The 25205-nt window shown below is 40.0% G+C and overlaps 3 protein-coding genes across 3 annotated transcripts; all 3 read left to right on the top strand.

Annotated features, from left to right (window-relative positions):
• Positions 1-3382: 3382 nt before the first annotated feature.
• LOC141646388 (uncharacterized) lies at positions 3383-7279 on the top strand. Its single transcript, XM_074454295.1, has 2 exons — positions 3383-5077; positions 6029-7279. Exons 1-2 carry the CDS (start codon positions 3383-3385, stop codon positions 7277-7279), a joined length of 2946 nt encoding a protein of 981 aa, XP_074310396.1.
• An 11918-nt stretch (positions 7280-19197) lies between these two features.
• Positions 19198-19680, top strand: LOC141646376 (secreted RxLR effector protein 161-like). Its single transcript, XM_074454289.1, has 2 exons — positions 19198-19396; positions 19496-19680. The coding sequence occupies exons 1-2, from the start codon at positions 19198-19200 to the stop codon at positions 19678-19680; spliced, it is 384 nt and encodes a 127-aa protein (XP_074310390.1).
• Positions 19681-20829: 1149 nt separating this feature from the next.
• LOC141605287 (large ribosomal subunit protein eL33y-like) lies at positions 20830-23971 on the top strand. The gene is made up of 5 exons (XM_074423993.1): positions 20830-20961; positions 21048-21083; positions 21832-22060; positions 22148-22190; positions 23724-23971. The coding sequence occupies exons 1-4, from the start codon at positions 20930-20932 to the stop codon at positions 22187-22189; spliced, it is 339 nt and encodes a 112-aa protein (XP_074280094.1). The 5' UTR covers positions 20830-20929; the 3' UTR covers position 22190; positions 23724-23971.
• Positions 23972-25205: the final 1234 nt, after the last annotated feature.

Here is a 25205-nt window from a genome sequence, read left to right as displayed (position 1 = left end):
CCTTTACACTCACTCAGTTGTGTTCAAATAATATGGCAGAATACGAAGCTCTCATACTCGGCCTTCAAATGGCGATCGAAATAGGTGTCAGGGATATGGACATCTACGGAGACTCAAAACTGGTGGTCAACCAAGTCCTTGGTGAAATGAAGTGAAAAAAGAAGACTTGATTCCCTACCATCAGCGGGCATTACAACTGCTGAATCAACTTGACGCCATCCACGTTGGTCATGTGCCCAGGAGTGCCAATAAGTTGGCTGACGTGCTTGCTAATATTGCAGCCACTTTGGCACTGGGGGCAGAGGAGTATATGTAGGTCCCAGTCTAAAATCGTTGGCTAGTATAATTGCCTGAAGGAGAAGAAAACATAGATGCAACTAATATGATTTGTGTCTACACAACTGTTGAAGATGACTGACGTCAACCTATCATTGATTTCTTAGACCACCAAAAAACTACCCGACGATCCCAGACACATGGTAGAAATACGTCGACGTGCTCCAAAGTTCATTAACCATAAAGGGACACTCTACAGACGTTCTTTCTCAAGCCACTGGTTAAGGTGTCTAAGCAAGGACAAAGCCACTGAAGCAACGCATGAAGCTCACTCTCGCATTTGGGGTGCTCATCAATCTAGGCCTAAACTTGATGATCATGTAAAAAGAATGGGGTATTACTGGCCGACCATGGTGCATGATTGTATGGACTTCGTAAAAAAAGTGTGAACCTTGTCAGTTCTACACACAACTTCATACACCAACCGCCAGAGCCGTTGCACCCTACTGTTTCTTCATGGCCCTTTGAAGCTTGGGGACTTGATGTTGTGGGACCCTTTACTCCAAAGGCCTCAAATAGACACGAGTATAATCTCGCCGCCACTGACTACTTCTCAAAATGGGCAGAAACCATCACACTACGAGAAGTGAAGAAAGAAAATATTGTGGACTTCATTCGAACCCATATCATTTACAGATATGGTGTACCTCAGCGCATCACAACTGACAACGGGAAACAGTTCTTCAACCACCTCATAACAAGTCTGGGAGAAAGGTTCAAGTTCAAGCAATACAAATCATCAATGTACTATGCTTCTGCAAATGGTTTGGCTGAAGCCTTCAACAAGACCCTTTTGCAACTTGTTGAGGAAAGTAGTGGCAAAGTCAAAGCAAGAGTGGCATGAAATAATTGGTGAGGCATTGCGGGCATATCGTACCACATACAAAACACCTGCTCAGGCAAGCCCGTATGCGTTGGTGTATGCAGTGGAGGTCATGTTGCCATTAAAGTTGCAATCCCCTTCTTGCGCATCGCTATTCAAGAAGGACTCACAGATGACGAAAATGACAAATTGCGATTAGCAGAGTTGAAGGCTCTCGATGAAAAAAGATTAGAGTCTCAATAAAAGCTCCAATGTTATCAAGCAAGGTTGTCACTCGCATTTAACAAAAAGGTGTGCCCTCGTTCTTTCTAAGTGGTAGACCTGGTACTTGCAGTACGAAGGCTAATCATCACATGTTACAAACCAGTTGGTAAATTCACCTCTAAGTGGGATGGCCCATATGTGGTGCAAGAAGTCTATACAAATGGTGCTTATAAGATTGTTGTTGGAGACGGTGTACGGTCCAATCAACGGAAAATTCTTGAAGCGCTACTATTCTTGAAGCTCAACAATGAAGGCTCCTCAGCAAGAGCGTAAACTGCACACCAAAGCTCCTAAGCAAGAGGATAAATTGCATACCACAAAAAAAAAAAGCATCATCCCTCCTTATGAACTACGTCGGCTTGATCTTGTAAAGTACTTCACGCTTTACAGGTACGTAGGCACCTTGGGTGAAAATGTAGCTCATGTGCAGCCACACCTCCAATAAACATCATTCCTCCTTATGAACTACGTCGGCTTGATCTTTTAAAGTGCTCCGTGCTTCACAGCCTCTTGTAGTCGATGAGTCAGGTACACTGCATGACATCTCCTAGGAGAATAGCTCACCGTCTTGCTTTTCCTGTCAACAAGTCGATACATTGCATGACCCGGAGTAGCTCGCATTCTCCTGTCTCTTGCACCTCCTGCAGTCGACGAGTCAGGTACATTGCATGAAATATCCTATGAGAGTTGAAATGATCTGACTCTGAGTATCTTGCGGTCTCTTGCTCTTGCAGTCGACAAGTCAGGTACATTGCATGACATCTCCTAAGAGAGTAGCTCGCCATCTTTCTCTTCTCGTCGACAAGTCGGTATATTTCATGACTCGGAGTAGCTCACATTCTCTTGTCTCTTGCATCTCAGAGTCGACGAATTAGGTTCATTGCAAGGTAAATCTTAAGAGAAACCAAAATGACCCATCTCGGATTAGCTCGTAGTCTCTTCATATAGACAAGTCGGTATATTGCATGATCCGAAATAACCTTCAAACCATCATGCGGTCAACGAATCGGGTACATTTCATGATAACTCTAAAGGAGAATCGAAATGATCCGACCGAAGTAATTCCACGTGGGTTGATAAGTAGAGTACATTGCAACGGCCGTACCTGAAATATGTACCTGCAGGCAATATTGCCAACACACAATACAGGTGAAGGGAGGAGGCAAAATACACAAACATGATAAATGGTGTGCTATATGAATAATATGTATACTCTTTGTTTGAATAAAAGATACTTTAACCTATTGGCAAGGGCACACAAGCTACGTAGTTTGTTGGTGATAAGCTCTAAAATTCGCAACCAAAAAAATAGAATGAAATAAATTCAGCATAATAAAATTGCAGAAGTGCATGGTCAATTGGTCATCCATAAGCCCATAAGTCAAAGAACATGAATATAAGAGAAAATCATGAAGGGTTGGGCAAGACTAAGGGTATCCATTTGCTTGGCCTTAATTAAAAAGATTTCAATAATCTGATCAAGCCTTCAATCATTATGATGATATGCTACATGGCTACTCACGCCATTGACTAGTAGAACATTATGTGAGAGCATTGTATGACATTCGCAGTCAAATAGAGGGTTGTCTTCGAGATCTCTTGCAATCAACACGTCTCCGTCATCGCTGCCCGATGCGTAACAATCCCACCTCTCCATCGTTGTTTTTATACCCTAATGAACAAGGGTGAAGAAGAAGGCCCGTACCGAAGAACGTATTAGACTATGTAAATATTTAGTTCCTATATTTACGTTATTGTATCCTTGTTTGTAGCATATAGTTATGGTAACCAAATCACCTAGAATGATCTATTGGCATGTATATAATGTAATCATATTATGACTAATGAAACGATCGAATATAATTCTTATATGGTATCAGCTATATACCGATCCTTCCTCTTTTCTCCTTCTTCTTCTTCTTCTTCTTGAAACCCTATTTCCCGAGCCCCCTCTTCACCATGACAGGAAACGACACATCCAAAACTTCACCCTTACACCCTGCTTTTACTGTCTCAAATATCAAAAACCATGTGCCAATTACGCTCGAAATTGAAAACGTCCACTACGCTTCTTGGGCCGAACTCTTTCTCAACGCGGCTCAGGCGTTTGACGTGGCTGATCATATTGACCCTCCCAAAGGCGCTGTCATCAACAAAGATGGAAAATGGACTCGGCTTGATGTAATCGTAAAACAATGGATTTACGCCACTATTTCTCTGGATCTGCTCCATACGATTCTCAAACCGGGTGCCACGGCCAAAGAAGCGTGGGATCGTCTCAAGGACATATTTAACGATAACAAAAATTCAAGAGCCGTTCATCTCGAGCAAGAATTTTCTCAGGTTCACATGGACAATTATCCTAATGTGTCGGCATACTGTCAAGCCGTCAAGATGTTGGCCGATCAATTGGACAATGTCGGGGCTCCGGTTTCCGAGGAACGCCTTGTCCTCCGTCTCATTGGTGGTCTCTCCAAGGGCTATGATACTGTGGCCTCTGTAATTCAACAGCGGGACCCTTTGCCCCAGTTTTACAAAGCCCGTTCCATGCTCACTCTTGAAGAGAGCCGTCAAAACAAGAATAATGCTACTGTTTCCGACTCTGCCCTTCTGGCGAACAATGAGACTCGTGGCGATAATTCTAATCGCTCCTCTGACAGCAACTCTAATCGGAATAACAATCAGAATAATTCCAATCGCAATAAAGGCAATCGAGGGAAGAATTATCGTGGCAAGGGTCATGGCGGTGGAGGCTCCTCCTCCAACCGTGACAGTTCGAAACAGCAAGGGAACGGACAGCAGCAGCAGCAGCAAGGCAACCGCGCCTGGGCGTGGGTCCCTTTGACTCGGCCTCCGTGGCAGCAGCAGCAGCAAGCATGGGCCGTGCCACCCTGCCCGTATCCTACTTCGGGGTGGGCGCCACCTGCACCCAATCGCGGACCTGGTATCTTAGGGCCGCATCCACAGGCGTTTATCGCGCAGTCGCCATCAGCTGGGGTTCCACAGGGTGCTCTGGTTCCTACTGATATCGCCGCGGCTATGCAAACGATGACGCTACAGCAACCCGATGAGAACTGGTACTTGGATACGGGAGCGTCTTCCCATATGACGTCGAATGAAGGTACCCTTGTTTCTTATTTTAATTTGAGTAATGGTAGAAAAATTATAGTCGGAAATGGTACTGAAATTCCCATTCTTGGTTGTGGTGCCAAGACACTTCCGTCACCTATGCCCCCCCTCCTGTTAAAAAATGTCCTCCACGCCCCTAACATTATTAAAAACCTTGTATCTGTTCGCAAATTGACAACTGATAATAATGTTTCTGTTGAGTTTGACCCATTTGGTTTTACCGTGAAGGACTTGCGGACGGGGAAGCCGCTTTTGAGACGCAGTAGCACGGGCGACCTTTACCCTCTTTTCAAAGCACCCACCCCGACTTCTACCTCACCTCAAGCTCTTGCTGTCATCACCGCTCCAACTTGGCATGATCGATTAGGCCATCCTGGACCGGCTGTTTTTAGTGTTTTACGCAATAATAATGTCATTCCATCCAAATTGTCCTCAAACATTTTTTGTCATTCTTGTCAGTTGGGTAAACATGTTAAGCTACCTTTTTCTTTATCCACTTCTCACACTCTTTTCCCGTTTGATATCGTACACAATGATTTATGGACCTCTCCTATTATTAGTTCTATGGGTCATCGGTTTTATGTCTTATTTTTGGATGATTATACGAATTTTTTATGGACCTTCCCAATACGACATAAGTCCGAAGTATTTGGTATTTTCAGTAAATTTCATGCCTTAATTTCCACTCAATTTAATCGACCCATTAAAAATCTACAGTGCGATAATGGTCGTGAATACGACAATTCCCAATTTCACGACTTCTTCAAACAAAAGGGTATGATTTTCCGCCTTTCTTGTCCGCACACATCACCACAAAATGGTAAGGCCGAGCGTAAAATTCGAACAATTAACAATATGGTTAGAACTCTTCTTTTACGCGCCAACTTACCGCCCTCGATGTGGCACCATGCTCTCTCCGTAGCTACATATTTACACAACATTTTACCTAGCAAAGCCAATAACCTCAAATCTCCAACCTCTAGTCTTTACTTAAGGACACCATCTTATTCTCACTTACGGACATTTGGATGTTTATGCTTTCCACACATACCCTCCTCCTCTATACATAAGCTCGCCGCCCGAGCTACCCCTTGTGTGCTCATCGGTTACCCGTCCCAACATCGTGGCTACTTATGCTATGATAAGTCCTCGCGTAAAATCATTACGGCTCGACATGTTACGTTTAATGAGTCTATTTTCCCTTTTACCTCATTACCCAACATACCCGAGTCCTCCTATTCTTTTTTGGACAGCGACAACTACCCGTTTTTAACACACTACCTGCAGTCCACACCCACTGCTACGGCTGGTCCCACATCCCCTACCACGACACCCGCAACCACCCCTGTGACCTCCCCCACAGCACCCTTGGTTGACTCCCCCGTGACCTCGCCTGGACCAGCCTCCCCGACTTCCCCAATTGACACCACGTCCGCTGCATCTCCCCCTATAACCCCTGCTATTCCCTTGCCCCAGATGACGACCCGTGCTATGCACGGTATTTTTAAGCCAAAGCCTCAATTCGACCTCTCCGTCACCACCACACTTGCACCTATCCCGAAAAACCCGATAGCCGCCCTACATGACCCACATTGGAAACAGGCCATGACCGACGAATTTGATGCCTTACTCAAAAATAAGACTTGGGTCTTAGTTCCTCGTCCCTCTAATGTGAATATTACGCGGTGTATTTGGCTTTTCAAACATAAATTTAAGTCTAACGGTGATTTGGAGCGGTACAAAGCTCGGCTTGTTGTCAATGGCAGGTCACAACAGGTGGGAATTGATTGTGATGAGACGTTCAGTACAGTTGTCAAACCGGCCACAATTCGCACCGTTCTTAGCATTGCTATTTCGAAACAGTGGCATATTCACCAATTGGATGTCAAGAATGCCTTCCTACATGGCCACTTGGCGGAGACCGTTTATATGCACCAACCTCCTGGTTTTCGGGACCCGAAGCATCCCGATCATGTTTGTCTCCTCCAAAAGTCTCTTTACGGCCTCAAACAGGCCCCCCGGGCTTGGTATCAAAGGTTTGCTACATTTGTCAAAACAATTGGGTTCACTCACAGCATTTGCGATAACTCGCTCTTCATTTTGCACAAAGGTACGGACACAGCCTATATTCTTTTATATGTTGACGACATTATCCTTGCTTCTTCCTCTGGTTCTCTTCGTGACTCCATAATTCGTCACTTGAGGTCTGAGTTCGCCATGTCCGACTTGGGTCCGCTAAATTATTTCCTTGGGGTATCTGCCATTCGCCATAAACATGGCCTGTTTCTACACCAACGGAAGTACGCAGAGAAAATTCTGAGCCGAGCCAATATGACCAACTGTAAACCCGCTCGTACTCCTGTTGATACCAAGCCGAAATTAGGCGCTGCTGCTGGCGCCAAGGTCACCGATGCCACCCTTTATCGTTCTCTTGCAGGGGCCCTCCAATACTTGACATTCACGCGCCCCGACATATCTTACGCGGTCCAGCAAATATGCCTTCACATGCATGATCCGCGGACTGCCCATTTTGCTGCCCTTAAACGAATTATTAGGTACGTTCAAGGTACCAAGCATCTCGGGCTTCACATCACCAAGTCCACGGTTACTAAGCTTACTGCCTATACTGATGCGGACTGGGGTGGCTGCCCGGATTCTCGTCGCTCTACCTCCGGTTATTGTGTTTACTTGGGTGATAATCTTGTTTCTTGGTCCTCCAAACGTTAGGCTACACTTTCCAAATCTAGTGCGGAGGCCGAGTACCGGGGTGTTGCCAACGTGGTCGCCGAATCATGTTGGCTTCGAAATTTACTTCTTGAGCTGCATTGTCCGATCACCAAAGCCACTATTGTTTATTGTGACAATGTTAGTGCCGTTTACCTCTCTGGCAATCCTGTGAATCACCAAAGGACTAAACATATAGAGATGGACATCCATTTTGTGCGCGAAAAAGTTGCCCTTGGTGAAGTTCATGTTCTTCACGTGCCTTCCCGTTACCAGTATGCCGACATTTTTACTAAAGGGCTCCCTAGCCCGCTTTTTGAAGACTTCCGCTCCAGTCTCTGCATACGACCTCCTCCCGCTTCGACTGTGGGGGTGTATTAGACTATGTAAATATTTAGTTCCTATATTTACGTTATTGTATCCTTGTTTGTAGCATATAGTTATGGTAACCAAATCACCTAGAATGATCTATTGGCATGTATATAATGTAATCATATTATGACTAATGAAACGATCGAATATAATTCTTATAGAATGAAGTCGTACTCCGTCAAACACCACGCCTGAAACTAAAGTGGCAGGGGATAAGAACTCACATGATTTATTCACGATGTTGATCATGAATAAGATGCTTAAGAAAAGGAAGGCAAATCAATTGAGATGAGCTTCGGTCGATCAAACTCATATACATGATCAAGCAAATACACGGATTTCACGCCTGATGTCGATTCTAGGATTGGCTACAAAACTTGAAAGCGCGGAGGACATGCTTAACTGCGACAAAGAAAAAGGGACAAGCATCAGCAAAGTTGGATATCGAAGAGCGAGATGAACATACCTCAGTGGCTCTTAGTTCAGATCGCAGCAAAATTCAAAAACTCAAAAGTAATAGTTGTCCGCGTTTAGAAATTCGGTCGAAAGCATGGCCAGTATAATGTAAAACCATGTACGTACATGGTACATGACCAGCAAACAAACAAGAGATAAGCAAAGACCATTAAATTCATTATTTGACACATACCTACCAGCAAGCAAACTTTAACGTGTCATAGAAGATATGACAAATTGATTAGTGCTCTTGTATTACCATGGTAATATCAAAATTTTACACAAGAAAGAATGGAATTCTGCACCTAAACTGCTGGCCGGATGTGCTAAACTACTGAACGGAGATACAAAGTCGAGATTTCGGGTAAGCGAGAAAGATGACTTACTTAGAGTATGTCAAATTGGTGAATGAGTCAGAGAAATCAGAAGCAGGCCGGACATTTAGGAGGAGTTGAGGAGGAGTTCGCATGAATGTTCGCCGTTGAGGAGGAGTTCACATGAATGTTCATACCTATGATTGTATATATAGGTGATGGGTTTTCATAAACCCTACGGTAAGTGCAGCTGTGCAGATATCTCATGACTTATCCCTTCCCATAAAATATAGAGTATTAAAAAAAGAAACAAATAAGGAAATCGACTAAGGCTTGCCTCTCTAATTCTCTATCTCTTTTGAATACTTGCTTCCTAGGTAAAATCTTGGTCCATTGTTTGTCAAAGCCATATTCCAATTGCTACGTACCAAGTATGGAGAGTGGCATTATCATATGTCAAAATATGGGTTCAGATTTATTTTGATTGACAAAATTAATCAAAGATAATGTGAATCCAAAACCGGGGGCACCAATTATCTCATGGGAGGGTCATCTGCCAAGTCAGATAATGACCGGGTGAAATAAAATAGAAATAAAAGGTCAATGTGGCAACAAGCTCAAATACCTGTCGACTTTCAAGTCAACATGTCATTCGTCAAGTAAGACAATGACAAAGTGACGTTAATTAAAGTGCCAAATGTCATCCGCTACGTCGGATAATGATAGGGTGACGTTATAAAGAAAATGGACTACCTCTACGACAAGTTAAGGTGCCATCGACTTTCAAGTCAAAGAAAAAAGTCGCTCGCTAAATCAAATAATGATAGAGTGACGTTAAAAAAGATGGGTCATTCTTACGACAAGTTCGGATACCTACTTTCAAATCAAGCAAAAAAAAATGCCATCCTCCAAGTCTAAAAAAATGACAGGGTGATGTCAAAAAATAACAAAGCTACCTTTACGACAAGTTTGGGTACGCATCGACTTCCAAGTAAAGCCAAGTAGAGCTGCCTTCGCGACAAGTTAGGGTGGTCATCATCGACTCCCAAGTCAAAGTAAAATGGATCGAGATCTCGCCACGTCAAGACCCTTGGAGTGCACGTGACAAGGTCCCGAGGAGGAAATTTGTAGGCACTGAAAATTTATTAAAGTGCCAAATAAATAAAATAAATTAATAAATTTGAGTTAATACTAAATTTTAGCTCGATTTAATTAATTTGCCCCGAATTAAATGAAATACGGGTCGATTCGTATTACAAAATGTGTTATTCGGATCATTAAACCCGAAAAGTAGCCAAACTGGGCCAAGTTCACTATTAAACCCATAAATGGGCTTGTGAATGCCAAAGTCCACTAAGGGGAATTGAAACTGTTGGGGATGGTGTCCTTAACAGTTAGTGCAAGGACTTATAAATCTCTAAAAGGATCAAAGGGCATACTTTTTGGTATTATTATCAGTTGATCCACGTTTATCAATAACGGTTGGCTTGCTAGATAAGTTTGACGTTATTGTCATACAGATGGCGGTGATCAACTGGTCCCTAAAAGTCACACCTATAGGATACGTTTGAGAGATGTGACGGTATGAAAATACAGTCATGTTGATGCCTAATATGACTAACCAGTTAGTCAGAGTTATTGACTAGTAATTAGTCAAACGCGATGTTGAGATAATTATTTAATACGGATTAAATAAAAATGGCTAAGGCGAATTAAGCAGTTAATTCGTAAATTAAATATAAACGATTTATATTTAATTAATGTATATTGAATTTATTTAATTATACAATATTGTCTTTGTCGGACATGTATTAATATATCGACTGAGTCATGTCACTAGTTGATACGTTAATAACCGATAACCGATGACGATTTATAATTGAAAACCCGTCATATACATTTTAGTAATTTCGAGCTGAACTACGAGTTAGAATAAGGAGGAAGTGAAAGCCCACTCCCTCCCCTTGGGCTCTCGGTTTGGCCGAACAAGACAAAAGGAGAGAGCCTCTCTCCTTTTGACCTAAGCATAATTATTTGCACAAAAACTAGGGTTTTGGAGAAGAATTCTCTCTGAAACCTAGATCTCTCATCAGTAAACTCACATAAACTCTCTCAATATTGCAAGTCAATTAGAGAGCACTTTCTAGCACAAGGGGCATAGTCTCAGACGGTCTTGGGTGCAACGATTAGGAGGAAATCTACTTTGATTTCTGTTCATTACGCCGCATTTTAAAGGACCCGAGGTTGTTTCTTGTTTCTTATCGTTTCTCTATTGTATTTATGTTTTATGACGATAATCGCATGTTACATTTACGTTATAGTCCTAAATTTAAAGGGTCTTATACGGATATTACCCAAACAAGTGGTATCAGAGCGAGGCCACGTAAATTTTTCATTGTGTTTTTCATAAATCGATTTGAAACGATCTTGCTTTTTGCATTAAAAAAAAAAAAAAAAAAAAAAACGTGCGGCTGGTAATTTTTACACGGCTGATTTTTTTTGTGCATTGAAAACCGTGCCATGTATACACAGCTGTTTCGATTTTGTAAACCGTGACATGCTTGTTCATGTCTGATCTTGTTTTCGATTTGTTCTTTTGCATATTGTTATTTTATACGGAGATTATAGCAATATGTTAAGTTTTGACAATTGTAGAATTGTTTTGATGCGGTTTTGATCAAAATTGAAATTGTTTTGTTATATCAAATCGTTTTCACGAGGGTTTTACAGTTTTCAGCCATGTTTGCATTCGATCGAGCGTATTTCTACTCGATCGAGTGCTATTCTGACTTGTTTTTACTCGATCGAGTAAATCGCACTCGATCGACCTTTTTAAAACCCCATCTGTTCGATCGAGAAGTCCTCGTACTCGATCGAACAGCTTTGCTAATAAAAGTTCTCGATCGACCTCCAGTTTTGTCGATCGAGCACTTCCTGTTATGGCATTCCTCTCGATCGACTAGCAGTTCAGTCGATCGAGCCTGTTTGTTCTTCGATCGAGGACTTTAGTGTCTCGATCGAGGAATTTTTATCTGACAGCGTGTAAAATTTATTTCTTTTGTTTTAAATTTTATTTTTGGCCATAAAATGTACTTTATACGGATATTGTACACTCGCTATGATTGTGAAACGGTTCACACACGTACCATTGAGTTATTTTAAAGCGTATTTAAAGTAACGGATTGTAATAGATTAAAATAAACTGATAGAAGCGGTTTTATCACATAAATTTTAATCGTTAAAAAGGTGGTTTGGATAAATTTAACATAATTACGGAATTATGTCACGAATAAATTTGTTTTAGTTGATGCATTTTATTTATCGTTATTGTTGAATGCCTTGAATGCTCTTATTACGTATTTATTTATTTTACAAACGGTTGTAACTTAGTGTGGCCTTAGTAGAACGTGTTACCGTAATGATGGAACACGGTCTTGGTTGTATTTTGAGATCTCGTATCTCCGTTTTGGATTTTTCACTTGTAATTACAGTTTTTGTATTTAGAATGTAAATAGGTTTATATTTGTAAATTTTAAATTGTAATTTTTGAGAAGACCAAAGATGGAGACCGGATGCTCACTCCCACTGCATGGAAAAGATGGAACATCAAGACAAGCTTTTCGGGTCCAACGGTGGATTCCAAAGTTGTATTATGTTCTTTTTACTAGGATAGGCCACACTAGGAATTTTATTTACGTATTGCATTCTTTTATTTATTTTTTTCCGTAACGATAATTTGCATCATATTCCGCCTAAAACCAAACCACCTAATTATTGCATGAAAACTGACACATATAGAGGTCACGAGTTAGTTTTCTTTGACATTCTCATGTCACACGATCAATGATAAGCCATCACCTAAATTAATTCATTCACGCAGACGCTAGTTATTTGTTCACTTAAAATGAATTAAAATTAAGTTGATGGGATCTTCCTCGTATAAACCAAAATTGAGAATGGTCTTTATAGGTCAAACTCCAATGAGTCCCTTCTTCGTCGGTAGGCATAATATGACCCCTTCTACGTCGGGTAAGTTGGAACCGATTGACCTATTTTATCTCAACACTATGGTCACTCGTACGATCCTGTGATTATGGTGGACTATAGATAGGATTTACGGAAATCTATCGACCAAGAGTTCTTACGGAAGAATTAGCTAAACAGTTGGCTTATCAATTTACGGAAATTGAGTCTTGGGATCACTTGTATCATTCTTGAGGAAGATCAATTATGCAAGTGCTTAAGTCTACACGTTAAAATACATTTTAAATAGACTTAAATCACCTCGATGAGTTGCTTATTTCGTTTTTGTTTTCTTTCTTTTTCAGTGTAGAACACGATTTTTAAACTGCTAATAACAAAATGGCTGGTCCTACTAACGACCCAATGCCAAGTGTCACATTGGACCGTGAGTCCTGGCTTCGGATCTTCATGGATCGGATGAATCGGTCTACTCGATCGAAAAATGATGGATCTAACTTCGCGGATCGGGAGGCGGCATTACGGAATGCCGCCATTGCGATGGGAAGCTCAAATATCGATCGAGCCCATCCCACCAAACCCAGGCCCCACGGCGGAATTAACGAGATCGACAAGTATAACGATTTCGCCATGGAAGCGGGTGCGGTAAAGAACGTACTCATTTTTGCAATGGAACCCAATTTGCAGAAACGCTTCATAGCCCAAAGTGCAAACAAGATTTTCACTACGCTCACTAAGGAATTCTCGAAAGCACCGAGAATCGTGACCTATGAGCTTACCGGTCGCTTCTTTGAGGCGAAACTCGAGAAGAAGGGCCAACGGTTAGCCCACACATTCTCAAAGCATGATTGAGAATGTCGAGAAGCCGGAGACGCTTGATTGTAAAATCAGCGAGAACATTGTGATTGACCGCATGCTTCATTCACTCCACGATGGTTTTGCGCTCTTTAGAGCCAATTACTATATGAATGATTTGAAGAAAAGTCCTCACGCACTACACTCCCTTCTCGTACAGACCGAGAAGGACATGAAGTTTAGTGGGAGCCTTAAACAGGATGTTCTCGTTGTGTCAAACAAGGGCAAGGGTAAGGGCAAAGTTCAGCCGGACCTAGCGATGTAGGTAAGTCGAAGTTTAAGAAGTCGGGATCGGGTAAGAGTGGGACTGGTGAGTCGAGCACCTCATCAGGCACGACAAAGAGCAAGAATGATAACATGGAATGCCATCACTGCCACAAGACTGGGCATTGGAGGCGTACATGTCCTGTTTATCATGAGGACATAAAAGCAGGTCGCGTTAAACCTGTTGGTATGTCTTCTTCTTCAACTTTTATTCATATGGTTGAGATTAACCACGCAAGTTACGGAACTTGGGTACTAGATACTGGTTGTGGTTCTCATCTGTGTAATCATGTGCAGGGGCTCCGGAACATCGAACCCCTCGTAAAGGGTGAGGTGGACCTGCGTATCGGGAATGGAGCACGATTGGCTGCCATCTCGAGGGGAACACACGTAATCCAGCTTCCTAGCGGATTTGAGTTATTTTTATATAACTGCTATTATGTACCCAGTCTTTCTAGAACATTATTTCAGTTTCTGCACTTGATAAACTTGGTTTTTCATTTGTAATAGAGAATAATTCTTGCATTTTCTCATTACACAATATGATTTATGGCAAGGCAGTCTCCATGAATGGAATTTATGTTTTAGATCAGACCACCGAAATATTACACGTAATTAATAAGAAGTTAAAGGTTGGTGACAAAGATCAAACGTATCTATGGCACTGCCGTATGGGACACATTAATGATAAACGCGTTAAACAGCTCATACAGAATGGAGCTATCTCGGCCTTTGATTTTCAATCATTTGGCACGTGTGAATCATATCTCATCGGTAAGATGACTCGGATTTCCTTCAAAGGTGTTGGAATGCGCGCTGCTGACCTATTAGGACTCATACACACGGATGTATGTGGACCTATGTCAATCACCGCACGAGAAGGCTATAGGTATTTCATCACTTTCACGGACGATTTAAGTAGATATGGCTATGTCTACTTAATGAAGCACAAGAGTGAATCCTTTGAGAAATTCAAGGAATACCAGAATAGGGTACAGAACCTATTGGGTAGAAAGATTAAAACACTACGTTCAGATCGTGGTGGCGAGTATCTTTCTCACGAGTTTGATCAACACCTTAAAGACTGTGGGATTGCCTTACAGTTAACTCCACCTGGAACACCTCAGTTGAATGGTGTGTCCGAACGGAGAAATCGAACTCTACTTGATATGGTTCGATCCATGATGGGTCACACCGTGTTGCCTGACTCATTATGGGGTTATGCTCTTCTGTCAGCTGCTCTAATACTTAACCGAAGTCCGTCTAAAGCTGTTGACAAGACTCCATATGAACTATGGAAGGGAACGGTCCCTAACTTGTCCTTTATACGGGTTTGGGGCTGCGAGGCTTATGTCAAGTGGAGACACGAGGATAAGCTCGGCCCGTGATCGGTCAAGACATACTTTATAGGTTATCCTAAAGGAACATTTGGTCATTACTTCTATTCGCCAACCGAACAACGTGTTCTTGTTGCGGCTAGTGCGACATTCTTAGAGAAGGAATTTCTCGAGAATGCAAAGAGTGATAGAACCTTCGACCTGTCGGAGATTCCAGAACCAAATACCGAGCAACCATTGGAGGAACCAGTTCCTTCAATCCCGGTTGCGGTTAATATTCCTGAGGAACCTAGGAGGTCGGGTAGAGTCTCTATTCCTCCGGACAGATACATTGGTATGGTCGAGGAACATGACATAGATGACATTCTACTCTTAACGAGTAGTGAACCCGCAACCTATAAAGATGCCATGACTAGTTCCGACTCAAAGATATGGCTTGAGGCCATGAAATCCGAGGTGGACTCCATTAATGGACTTAAGCAAGCTTCTAGGAATTGGAATCATCGTTTCGACCAAGTGATAAAAGACAATGGATTTACTCGATCAGTCGAGGAACCATGTCTATATATCAAGTCGAGTGGGAGAAAGATTGTCTTCCTAATATTGTATATTGATGACATACTCCTGATTGGGAATGACATACCTCTCTTAACTTCGGTAAAAGTATGGTTGAAGAACCATTTCCAGATGAAAGATCTGGGTGAGGCACAAAGAATTTTGGGCATCCGTATCTATCGAGATAGATCACGTCGGATGTTATCTCTCAGTCAGGAGTCTTACATAGACAAGATTCTAGAGAGATTCAGCATGACTAACTCCAAGAAGGGGTTTCTTCCTATGGCTCCAGGGGTGCATTTGAGCAAGTCTCAGGCACCAGAGACACCGGAAGAGAAAGCGCGCATGACACGGATTCCTTATGCTTCGGCTATAGGATCAATCATGTATGCCATGATATGCACACGTCCGGACGTGGCATATACATTGAGTATGACAAGTCAATTCCAACAGCATCCAGGTGAATCACATTGGATGACTGTCAAGAACATTCTTAAGTACCTACGGAGGACTAAAGATTGGGCATTGACTCATGGAGGCGATCAAAAGCTATGCGCAACCGGTTACGCAGATGCTAGCTTCCAAACGGATCGAGATGACTCGAAATCTCAGTCTGGATTCGTTTTTACTCTTAATGGCGCTGCAGTCAGCTGGAAGAGTTCCAAACATAGAGTTACAGCAGATTCTACGACTGAGTCCGAGTACTATGTCGCGTCTAGACATGTACAACGGAAAGCTCATCTAATCCGAGATTACGTGGAGCAAAAGGAAGTAGTGATAGAAAAGATTACTACACATGATAATATAGCAGATCCTCTCACTAAACCATTACGACAAGATAAGCATGAAGGACATGTTAATTCCATGGGAATTAAACGTGTTCCTGAGTTGTAGTACTCTTTTATGGATTAGATTCATTTTCTTGTGTACTCTATACGACATCATCGTTTTGATATTTATATATTTTGTTTTTCATGTGGAATTGTACGACAATTTTGAACACCGCAAAGTGAACTGAACAAACATTATATTTTTAGTCCTTAATTGCCCACATGAGCTGATAACTCTGGCAATTATTTTGTGACGTTGGTTGATGGTGGGTTCAACGAGCCATAAGTCAACCAGTTGACTGACCAATCACAGAGGCGATTTATACGGATATCTCGTAGGACACAATTGTGACATCGACGTGGAGTCCTAAATGTTTTATAACATTCGGTGCCCGGTCGTGGATAGGACCTCCATGGTGATCCTAAGAGTCGATTCTTTTGACTATCGACTGTCTCTTGAGACTACGGCACATTTTGGGTGACTTTGGTTTCTTTCTCACGGTCATCCGTAACAGGGGACCAAGTAGATTTTTTCTGGGTCATTTCATGTTGTGCTTAGATCGGAAGGAGTCGAGTTGAAGGAAATATTCAGCCTTTATCAGGTACTCGATATTTCTCAGGGCCACTCGAGGAGTCAGAATCGAAATGCATGGCCATGCTCGGATACGGATTCGTTTTATCAGTTAAGTTACTCTCTAGTCGGGGAAACCACTCTAGATACAGATCGATTGTAAAATACGACCTTTGCGGATCCGGATCTGCAAATTGTTTTACATTGAGTGGGAGAAATTTTTAAATGAATATGAGAATCGGTTATCGCACATACACTTGTACGGACAAGTGGGAGTTTGTTGGAGCTGTGTCCTCCAGTTAGTGCGGATAACGTCATTGCACATACACTTGTACGGACAAGTGGGAGCTTGTTGGGGATGGTGTCCTTAACAGTTAGTGCAAGGACTTATAAATCTCTAAAAGGATCAAAGGGCATACTTTTTGGTATTATTATCAGTTGATCCACGTTTATCAATAACGGTTGGCTTGCTAGATAAGTTTGACGTTATTGTCATACAGATGGCGGTGATCAACTGGTCCCTAAAAGTCACACCTATAGGATACGTTTGAGAGATGTGACGGTATGAAAATACAGTCATGTTGATGCCTAATATGACTAACCAGTTAGTCAGAGTTATTGACTAGTAATTAGTCAAACGCGATGTTGAGATAATTATTTAATACGGATTAAATAAAAATGGCTAAGGCGAATTAAGCAGTTAATTCGTAAATTAAATATAAACGATTTATATTTAATTAATGTATATTGAATTTATTTAATTATACAATATTGTCTTTGTCGGACATGTATTAATATATCGACTGAGTCATGTCACTAGTTGATACGTTAATAACCGATAACCGATGACGATTTATAATTGAAAACCCGTCATATACATTTTAGTAATTTCGAAAATTTGAACTACGAGTTAGAATAAGGAGGAAGTGAAAGCCCACTCCCTCCCCTTGGGCTCTCGGTTTGGCCGAACAAGACAAAAGGAGAGAGCCTCTCTCCTTTTGACCTAAGCATAATCATTTGCACAAAAACTAGGGTTTTGGAGAAGAATTCTCTCTGAAACCTAGATCTCTCATCAGTAAACTCACATAAACTCTCTCAATATTGCAAGTCAATTAGAGAGCACTTTCTAGCACAAGGGGCATAGTCTCAGACGGTCTTGGGTGCAACGATTAGGAGGAAATCTACTTTGATTTCTGTTCATTACGCCGCATTTTAAAGGACCCGAGGTTGTTTCTTGTTTCTTATCGTTTCTCTATTGTATTTATGTTTTATGACGATAATCGCATGTTACATTTACGTTATAGTCCTAAATTTAAAGGGTCTTATACGGATATTACCCAACAGAAACGCTATAAATAGAGTCATTCTCATTCATTTTAGGGGGAGAAATCATAATCATAAATTTCAAAAAGAAGAAGACAGGTAAAATAAAGCCTAGAATAAACTAGGGTACGATTTAAGTACTTATAGTAAAACATAATCGACTTAAGGAAATTGCGGAAAATACTGGAAATTAATGGTTCCTCGATCGATCCTGCTCTTACTCGATCGAGTACAAGGTTCCTCGGTCGAGTCTGACTGTAATTGATCGAGGCACCATCGTATTTCAGCTCCTTTCTTCGTGTTGTCTTCTTAACTTCTCTTCCTTTATTCTTATGGGTTCACGTGCCATACTTCGTGTATTCATTCATGCCCACTCCGCGACGCCCATTTCATTCCTTTGCTCCTCAAATGCATCATTCCTGCATTAAACATTAAATAGCGAAAGTATCGACATTCTAACATAAAAGGCATGTAAATAATATAATTTAGCATGAAATCCGTATAAAAAGTAACTAAGGGGAGACATAAATATGCATATAATTATGACTCATCATATAATATCTATTTACTTTTGGTATTCTTTTATTTGTTTTGTAATTCACTAAACATGTTAATTTTATAAACGTTTCTTAATTGTAATTCCGATTTCACTACCTCGGGAAATCGAGGCGGTAACATCTCCTGATTACCTTGGTCGGGTAAGAAGGGGGTACTACAGTTCCCTTAAATTCTAGCAAAGTTCTTCAGCACTTGAGGTAACCATTCCCTCAACCGAGGACACCGTTCCCTCAAGGTCAGTTTGAATTTGTGCATAGTTCTAAGATACTCTTTTACAAAATACGTCCTTAACTTATTTTTAGGACTTTGTGACGACTTCGTAGATGTATCCTTGACTTCGATCATCGTCATATATGCTTCTCTTGAATCAAGCTTGAGTACCTAAATAATAAATACTACAAAACATACCAAGCTCACAAAAGTATAAATAAAATAACTTAGAAATAAAACGGCAACTTGACATGCTTCAAAACCTATTAAGACCTAGGGTCAACACATTAAAGTGATGTTTGCTATTCCTTCCATGTATAGCTTGCTTGTGCATCAGATGGATGTGAAAACTGCGTTTTTAAATGGTGATCTCGATGAAGAGATTTATATGGATCAAGCTGGTTATGCTAAGATTATTAGTAGTGTCATGTATCTTATGTGCACATCTCGACCTGATATTGCATATTCTGTTCCGAGATTGAGTAGATATACTCGTAATCGTGGTGATGATCATTTGAGTGCATTAGTTCGTTTGCTTAGATAACTTAAAGGTACTGTTGACTTTGGGTTTTCTTATTGTGGTTATCCTCCAGTTTCAGAGGGATATTGTGATGCTAAATGCATCTCGGAGAATAATGATTTACACCATACTATTGGTTCTGTTTTCACTTTAGCAGGAGCAAAGGTATCTTGGAGATCACCTAAGCAAACGTGTATTGCGAGATCTACAATGGAATCGGAATTTATAACTCTCAAATTGGTTGGTCGAAAAGTTTAGTAGCGGACATTCCTCTTTGGTCAAAGTCGTGTTATCCGTTCCGCTACGTTGTGACTCGCAAGCTGTCATTCATATATCCATGAATAAAGCTTATAATGACAAAAGTAGGCATATACACCTAAGGCTTAATATTGTTTTGTAACTTTGATCAAGTTTGGTATTATCTCTTTAGATTATGTAAGGTCGAAAAGTAATATTGTCAATCCGTTGACAAAGGCCTTGAACAGGAAACTAGTTTTAAAAACTGCTAAAAAGATGGGATTGTACCCACCTATGTAGTGATTTTACGATGGATGCCCAATTTGGTTAACCAAAATCGATGCGGTCAAACGAAATCGTCGAGCATTGCTTGTATCTTATTTATTTTAAACGCACCTTCTAATCAATCTCTTTCGACATCACATTACTCGTATAAACAATAACATGTTTAAGCGTGTGTCCGACAAGTATCGGTGTCGGACACGAGATGACTGGTTAGGAGTGTCCGCACTACCTATAATATGTTCCGATATGAAGTAAATTCGTAGACGACGAATAGCAATTAGGTTACCTAGGGGTGTAAACGAGCCGAGCCGAGCTCGAGCGTACCTATGATCGAGCTCGGCTCATATTGTAAAAGTCGAGTTCGAGCCCGAATCCGAGCTCTTGAAATCAAGGCTCGGGATCGGCTCATATAATATTTTACGAGCCCGAGCCCGAGCTTTATTTGCGTACTATTTTTTCGAGCATTATTTTAATTATAACGTAATTTTTTATTTAAAAATTCAAATGCAAACGAGAATATTATTTATTGTTAGCTTATATTAACAGTTATTATGTAATTTTATCTTATAAACTAATATTTTAATTTATTTATTTTAAAATTGATTCAATTTAAGCAAATATATTGAAAAATATTAAGTAATTTTAACAATAACGAGCACAAACGAGCTCCCGAGCCGAGCCTTTGTGTGCTCAAGCTCGGCTCGGTTTGGGCTCAGCTTAGTTCGAGCCCGAACTCGAGCTCAGTTTGACCGATCTCGAGCCGAGCTTTGACCGAGCCGATCCCAAGGGCTTGTCGAGCAGGCTTAGTTTATTTACAGCCCTAAGGTTACCAACCCGGTTCGGACTGGAGCCCAAATACAACTTATAGCCCACACCGCACAACGAATGAGAAGTGCATCAAATTAAAACTCAGCATAAAGGTTTGTTTTAATCCTCAAATTAGGGTTTTAGCATTTGCATCCTCAACCCGAAACGTAGAACAATCATGGTGAAGGGTCGTCAAGGTGAACGCGTCAGGTATTTTCTTGTTTATGTATGTTTATCGTATCAAAAATTTGTTGATTATACATTCATTTATTCATCTGCATTTTTTTTATTTGCAGACTTTACGTCAGAGGTTCAATCCTCGGTTACAAGAGGTGAAATTACATCCAATCATGTTTTTACATATTTTTTGTCGAATTTCATGTGGGTTTTGCATATTGTGTATGAATTTAAAGTATTACAAATTTGATTAGTTGTTTATACTATGATATTAAGTTCTGGCATGTTTAGTGATTAATAAAGGAAGTTTATTGATTGTTTTATGAATGTTCTGTGGAGGGAAAAATTAGTAGAATCAAAGTAGTGTGCATCTGTACATTTTCTTAGGGTTTGTTGAAGTATTTTGTGAATTAGACCTATCTAATCATTTGTTTGGAATCATGGTTATTCGATTCCTTTAAATCTGGGTGAATTGTGAATCGATTCCTACATATGTTGTAATCATATTGCAACATTTTTATGAATTTTGGTTTAAAATATCTATATTACATAGTATTAAATAGTGTGTGGTGTCTATATGTTTTGCTTATTCTACATCGAATAAGGCAACCGTGTTTGGAATTGCTAATTAGACAAGCTTCATGTGCTCTGATATGTAGTTTAGATGTACAAATACTCACATTTCTGGGAGCAGTAATGAAATGATTCCTTTAGTTTAGATGCACAAATACTCACATCTGTGGCCTTGGCCAGCTGCAAAGAAGTGAATATCCTTGTTCTTCAGTTTTATGGTTTTGATTAGTTTGCGAATTGCGAGGCTGTTTAACTATGTCTAATTTGATTTCATCTGGCGAAATAAGACCAAGGAATTGGATTGACTTTGTTGGCCTGTAATGGTGTTAGGTCAAAATCAAACCAGTACCCAAACACCTCTTTGATCCAGATTGAGGGAGTGAATACTCAAGAAGAAGTTGCATGGTACTTGGGAAAGAAGTTGGCTTACATCTACAAGGCTAAGACCAAGAAGAATGACTCTTATTACCGTTGCATCTGGGGAAAGGTCTGCAGGCCTCATGGTAACAGTGGTGTTGTTCGTGCTAAGTTCAAGTCCAACCTTCCTCCCAAGTCCATGGTAATTTCTCTGTCTTTATGATTGTTATATTTCTAGTTTTGTGGTAACATGAGGAGTAACAAGCAGTTGATCAATTGTTTTTTTCAGGGTGATAAGGTTAGGGTCTTCATGTACCCCAGTAACATCTAAGGTACTTTGCAACTTCTTGTTACATAGCGTTGCTTCAGTCTGAGACAATCTATTGATGATGTATGTTTAAATTTAAATGGATGTGTTTTAGTCAAGATTTATTCAGATGAGTACTTCTGTTTATTGTGACTTGTTATATACTTATTTTGACATTGTTCTATTTTCGAAGAACTTTGAGAATTCAACTATTAAGTGGTAATGTATGTTTGTATGCTTTACAGTGTCTATGCCTATTGTAGATATGAGATCTTGATGTTATTGACATCTTGCTGCTCCTGATTTGGGTGTTGTGTCTGAGTTTGAAGAGTACTTTAATTAGTAGGCTAGTAGCTTTTTCTTTTGAATTTAGGTTATCTATCTTTTTGTTAACAGTATTATTTGACTCTTTATATTTCCTTGTGTCAACCTTCAACACTTGGACATGGTGATGACACTTGGGCACCTCTTTTTGAGCGAGAAGTGACAAAATAGCAGAGTCCTACGGACAGTTTTTCAAAACATTTGTGTAACATAAATTATTCAGGCCAATGAGTTTCCCTAGATGCCTTTTGAATCAGAAATGAGCACTTATGATTTAGCTTATGCGCTTATGAAACAGAAATAAGTGAGACCCTTAAGTTCTCATCTTTGAAGTCTTCAACAGTCTATTTGTCTTTAGTTTGTTTAAGAATTGTTCGTGGTAAAACACTGGGCATTTGACTTGGTTTGTTTTATTTAAAAAGTAATAGTTTAGTTTTATAGGTTCAGTATTCCATTTGATTGTATACGTGATCCTTTTTGGGCTGTTCCATTTGATTGTATACTTTGAATTTTCGGACAACTTTTTAGCCAGATAAAGTCCAAACTACCCTTACCATCCCTCCATCAAAGTCATCCACCTCCTTTGCCCCTCCCGAACAACCTGCTCTCCTTTCACACCAGCTTCACCTCCCTAACCAGGTGATCATCACCAATTCACCCTCAACCACCCTCTGCCGTTGATGACCACCGTCATTCAACCACCGTCCGCTGCTGACCACCCTTACCTCCTGATTTTGCCTTCCACCCCAGTTGCCCAGTTTCACCTTCACCTTCAGTTTGCGACCATCCCAGTCGGATATCAAATTTGACAGATCTAGGATCCAAGAATGTGTTAGGATTTGTGGTGCGGCTGAAGGTGGGAATGGCAGCTGTGGTGTCGCCGAGTGTCAAGGGTAGCGGTTGTGGAACTTCGACAGTGGTGGTGTGGTGGCGAGATGTGTGACCGTGGAGGTTGTGATGATGGTAGTCTAGGGTGTGAGGTGGAGGATTGGAGAATTCGCTATTACATTTCTGAAATTGTTGGCCAGATGGGGAAGAGAGTGAGAGTGGCAGGAGAGCAAGGAAGGGTGAAATGGGAATTTAATAGCAAGAGCAACCAAACCTTTTTTTGCTGTTCCTAGATTTTTGTGCACAAAGCGAACGTATACAGTCAAATGGAATGGAGGATGTATCAAGTTTGTATATATGTTGGTTTTCTAACTTGCTTTAGTTTAATTTGTGTGATTGATGATAGGGAAGCAACTCAGCAAGTGATAATCTGAAGAGCCTACCTCACGGGAATTCATGACCAACTTCCAATTTTTGGTTACAGTAGGTTGTAGTAAAGATAATTTGTATTTGATGACCTATCCATTTAGAATGCTATAGAAATTCATTTTGTGCCGGTTTTGACCGACTTTTTTTGCGAGAATATGATGGAAGTTTTGACATTCAGTTATAATCTTCCGAACCATTATTTAAAAGATATATCATGACGTGAAACAACTGTGGTATCGAAGTCGTTTTCGTGTGTACAAATTTCATCATTTGATGAGGAACCAGGGGTGCATTATGGAAATGTATAATCTTGGGGGTCCCTGAACTCCTCTGTATCGTATTTGTAAACTAATTGACGCTAATTTAACTTTAAGTGATTTAAATTTAACTTAAATCCCTGTTGTCACAATTTGAGTTATAAACTAGAGAAGCTTCTCTAGAGAGAAATTGGTTAAGCTCAATTGGAGGCTAGTGTACATTTTATTTAGTGGTTGATTAAAATTCATGTGAATTTGAAACCTTTAGGAATTGAAAAGGTATTTTTGTTTATCCTATAGGTCTATAACCTGCAAAGAGTACGTTAAATGGTAATTCTAGCCGGAATCCTCCCTCGTATTTTAGCTCCATTCAAGTTTGTAGTTGTTCAGTTTATTCTTTCACAAATTAACTCGTATTTTAGCTTTATTTTGTTTAACTATATTCAGTTCAGTTTAACTCCTTTTAGCCGAAAAGAAGAGCCTAAATAATTTTGTTAATCCACATGTTTTAACATGTATGTTGTTAATCCACAAAAGCTCAAAAATTATCTTTTTGCCCTTGAAAATAGTAACTTTTGTTAAGCTTCAAAACTAAAAACGTTTTTAACCAATTAGGCCATACATCTAATTAGGCCCCATAACATTGAATAAAAGTGAAATTCAGCCCAATTTTTCGATTTTTAACCAAAATTGCACCAGAAAATTCAATTACATTCATTTATACAATTTGTAATCATACAATAAAACTTACTATAAGTTTGAAAATTTGTATGCAATTTATTATAAATTTTGGATAAAAAATATATTAATGAATTACATAAAATTGAAAACTTGTAAAAGTAATCTCATATGTATATAAATTATATTAAAATTAGTAAGAATATTAAAAATATTCTATAAATTATTTTAATAAACTATTTAATACTTTCAAAATATTAATAATTATTTAGTGTACACTGAGCTTTTATATAAAATGATTTAATGATTTGGTTTAGGTTGAAAATAGAAATTGAGTTGGATTTCACTATTATATGACTTAATTACTACATTTATATCCTATTGAGGATCAACCTCACAATTGGCCGAAATTAAGGAGCTTAATTATAACTTTCGTGGTTATTTTTGTGAAGTTCAAATTTTAAAGGTATATAAATCATATCATTCGTAATATTTTTAAGTTTTCAACCCTTTGATTTTCTATA

This window comes from Silene latifolia, chromosome 1, assembly GCF_048544455.1.
Source record: "Silene latifolia isolate original U9 population chromosome 1, ASM4854445v1, whole genome shotgun sequence".
Classification (NCBI taxonomy): domain Eukaryota; kingdom Viridiplantae; phylum Streptophyta; class Magnoliopsida; order Caryophyllales; family Caryophyllaceae; genus Silene; species Silene latifolia.
This window is presented reverse-complemented; position numbering and strand designations above follow the sequence as displayed.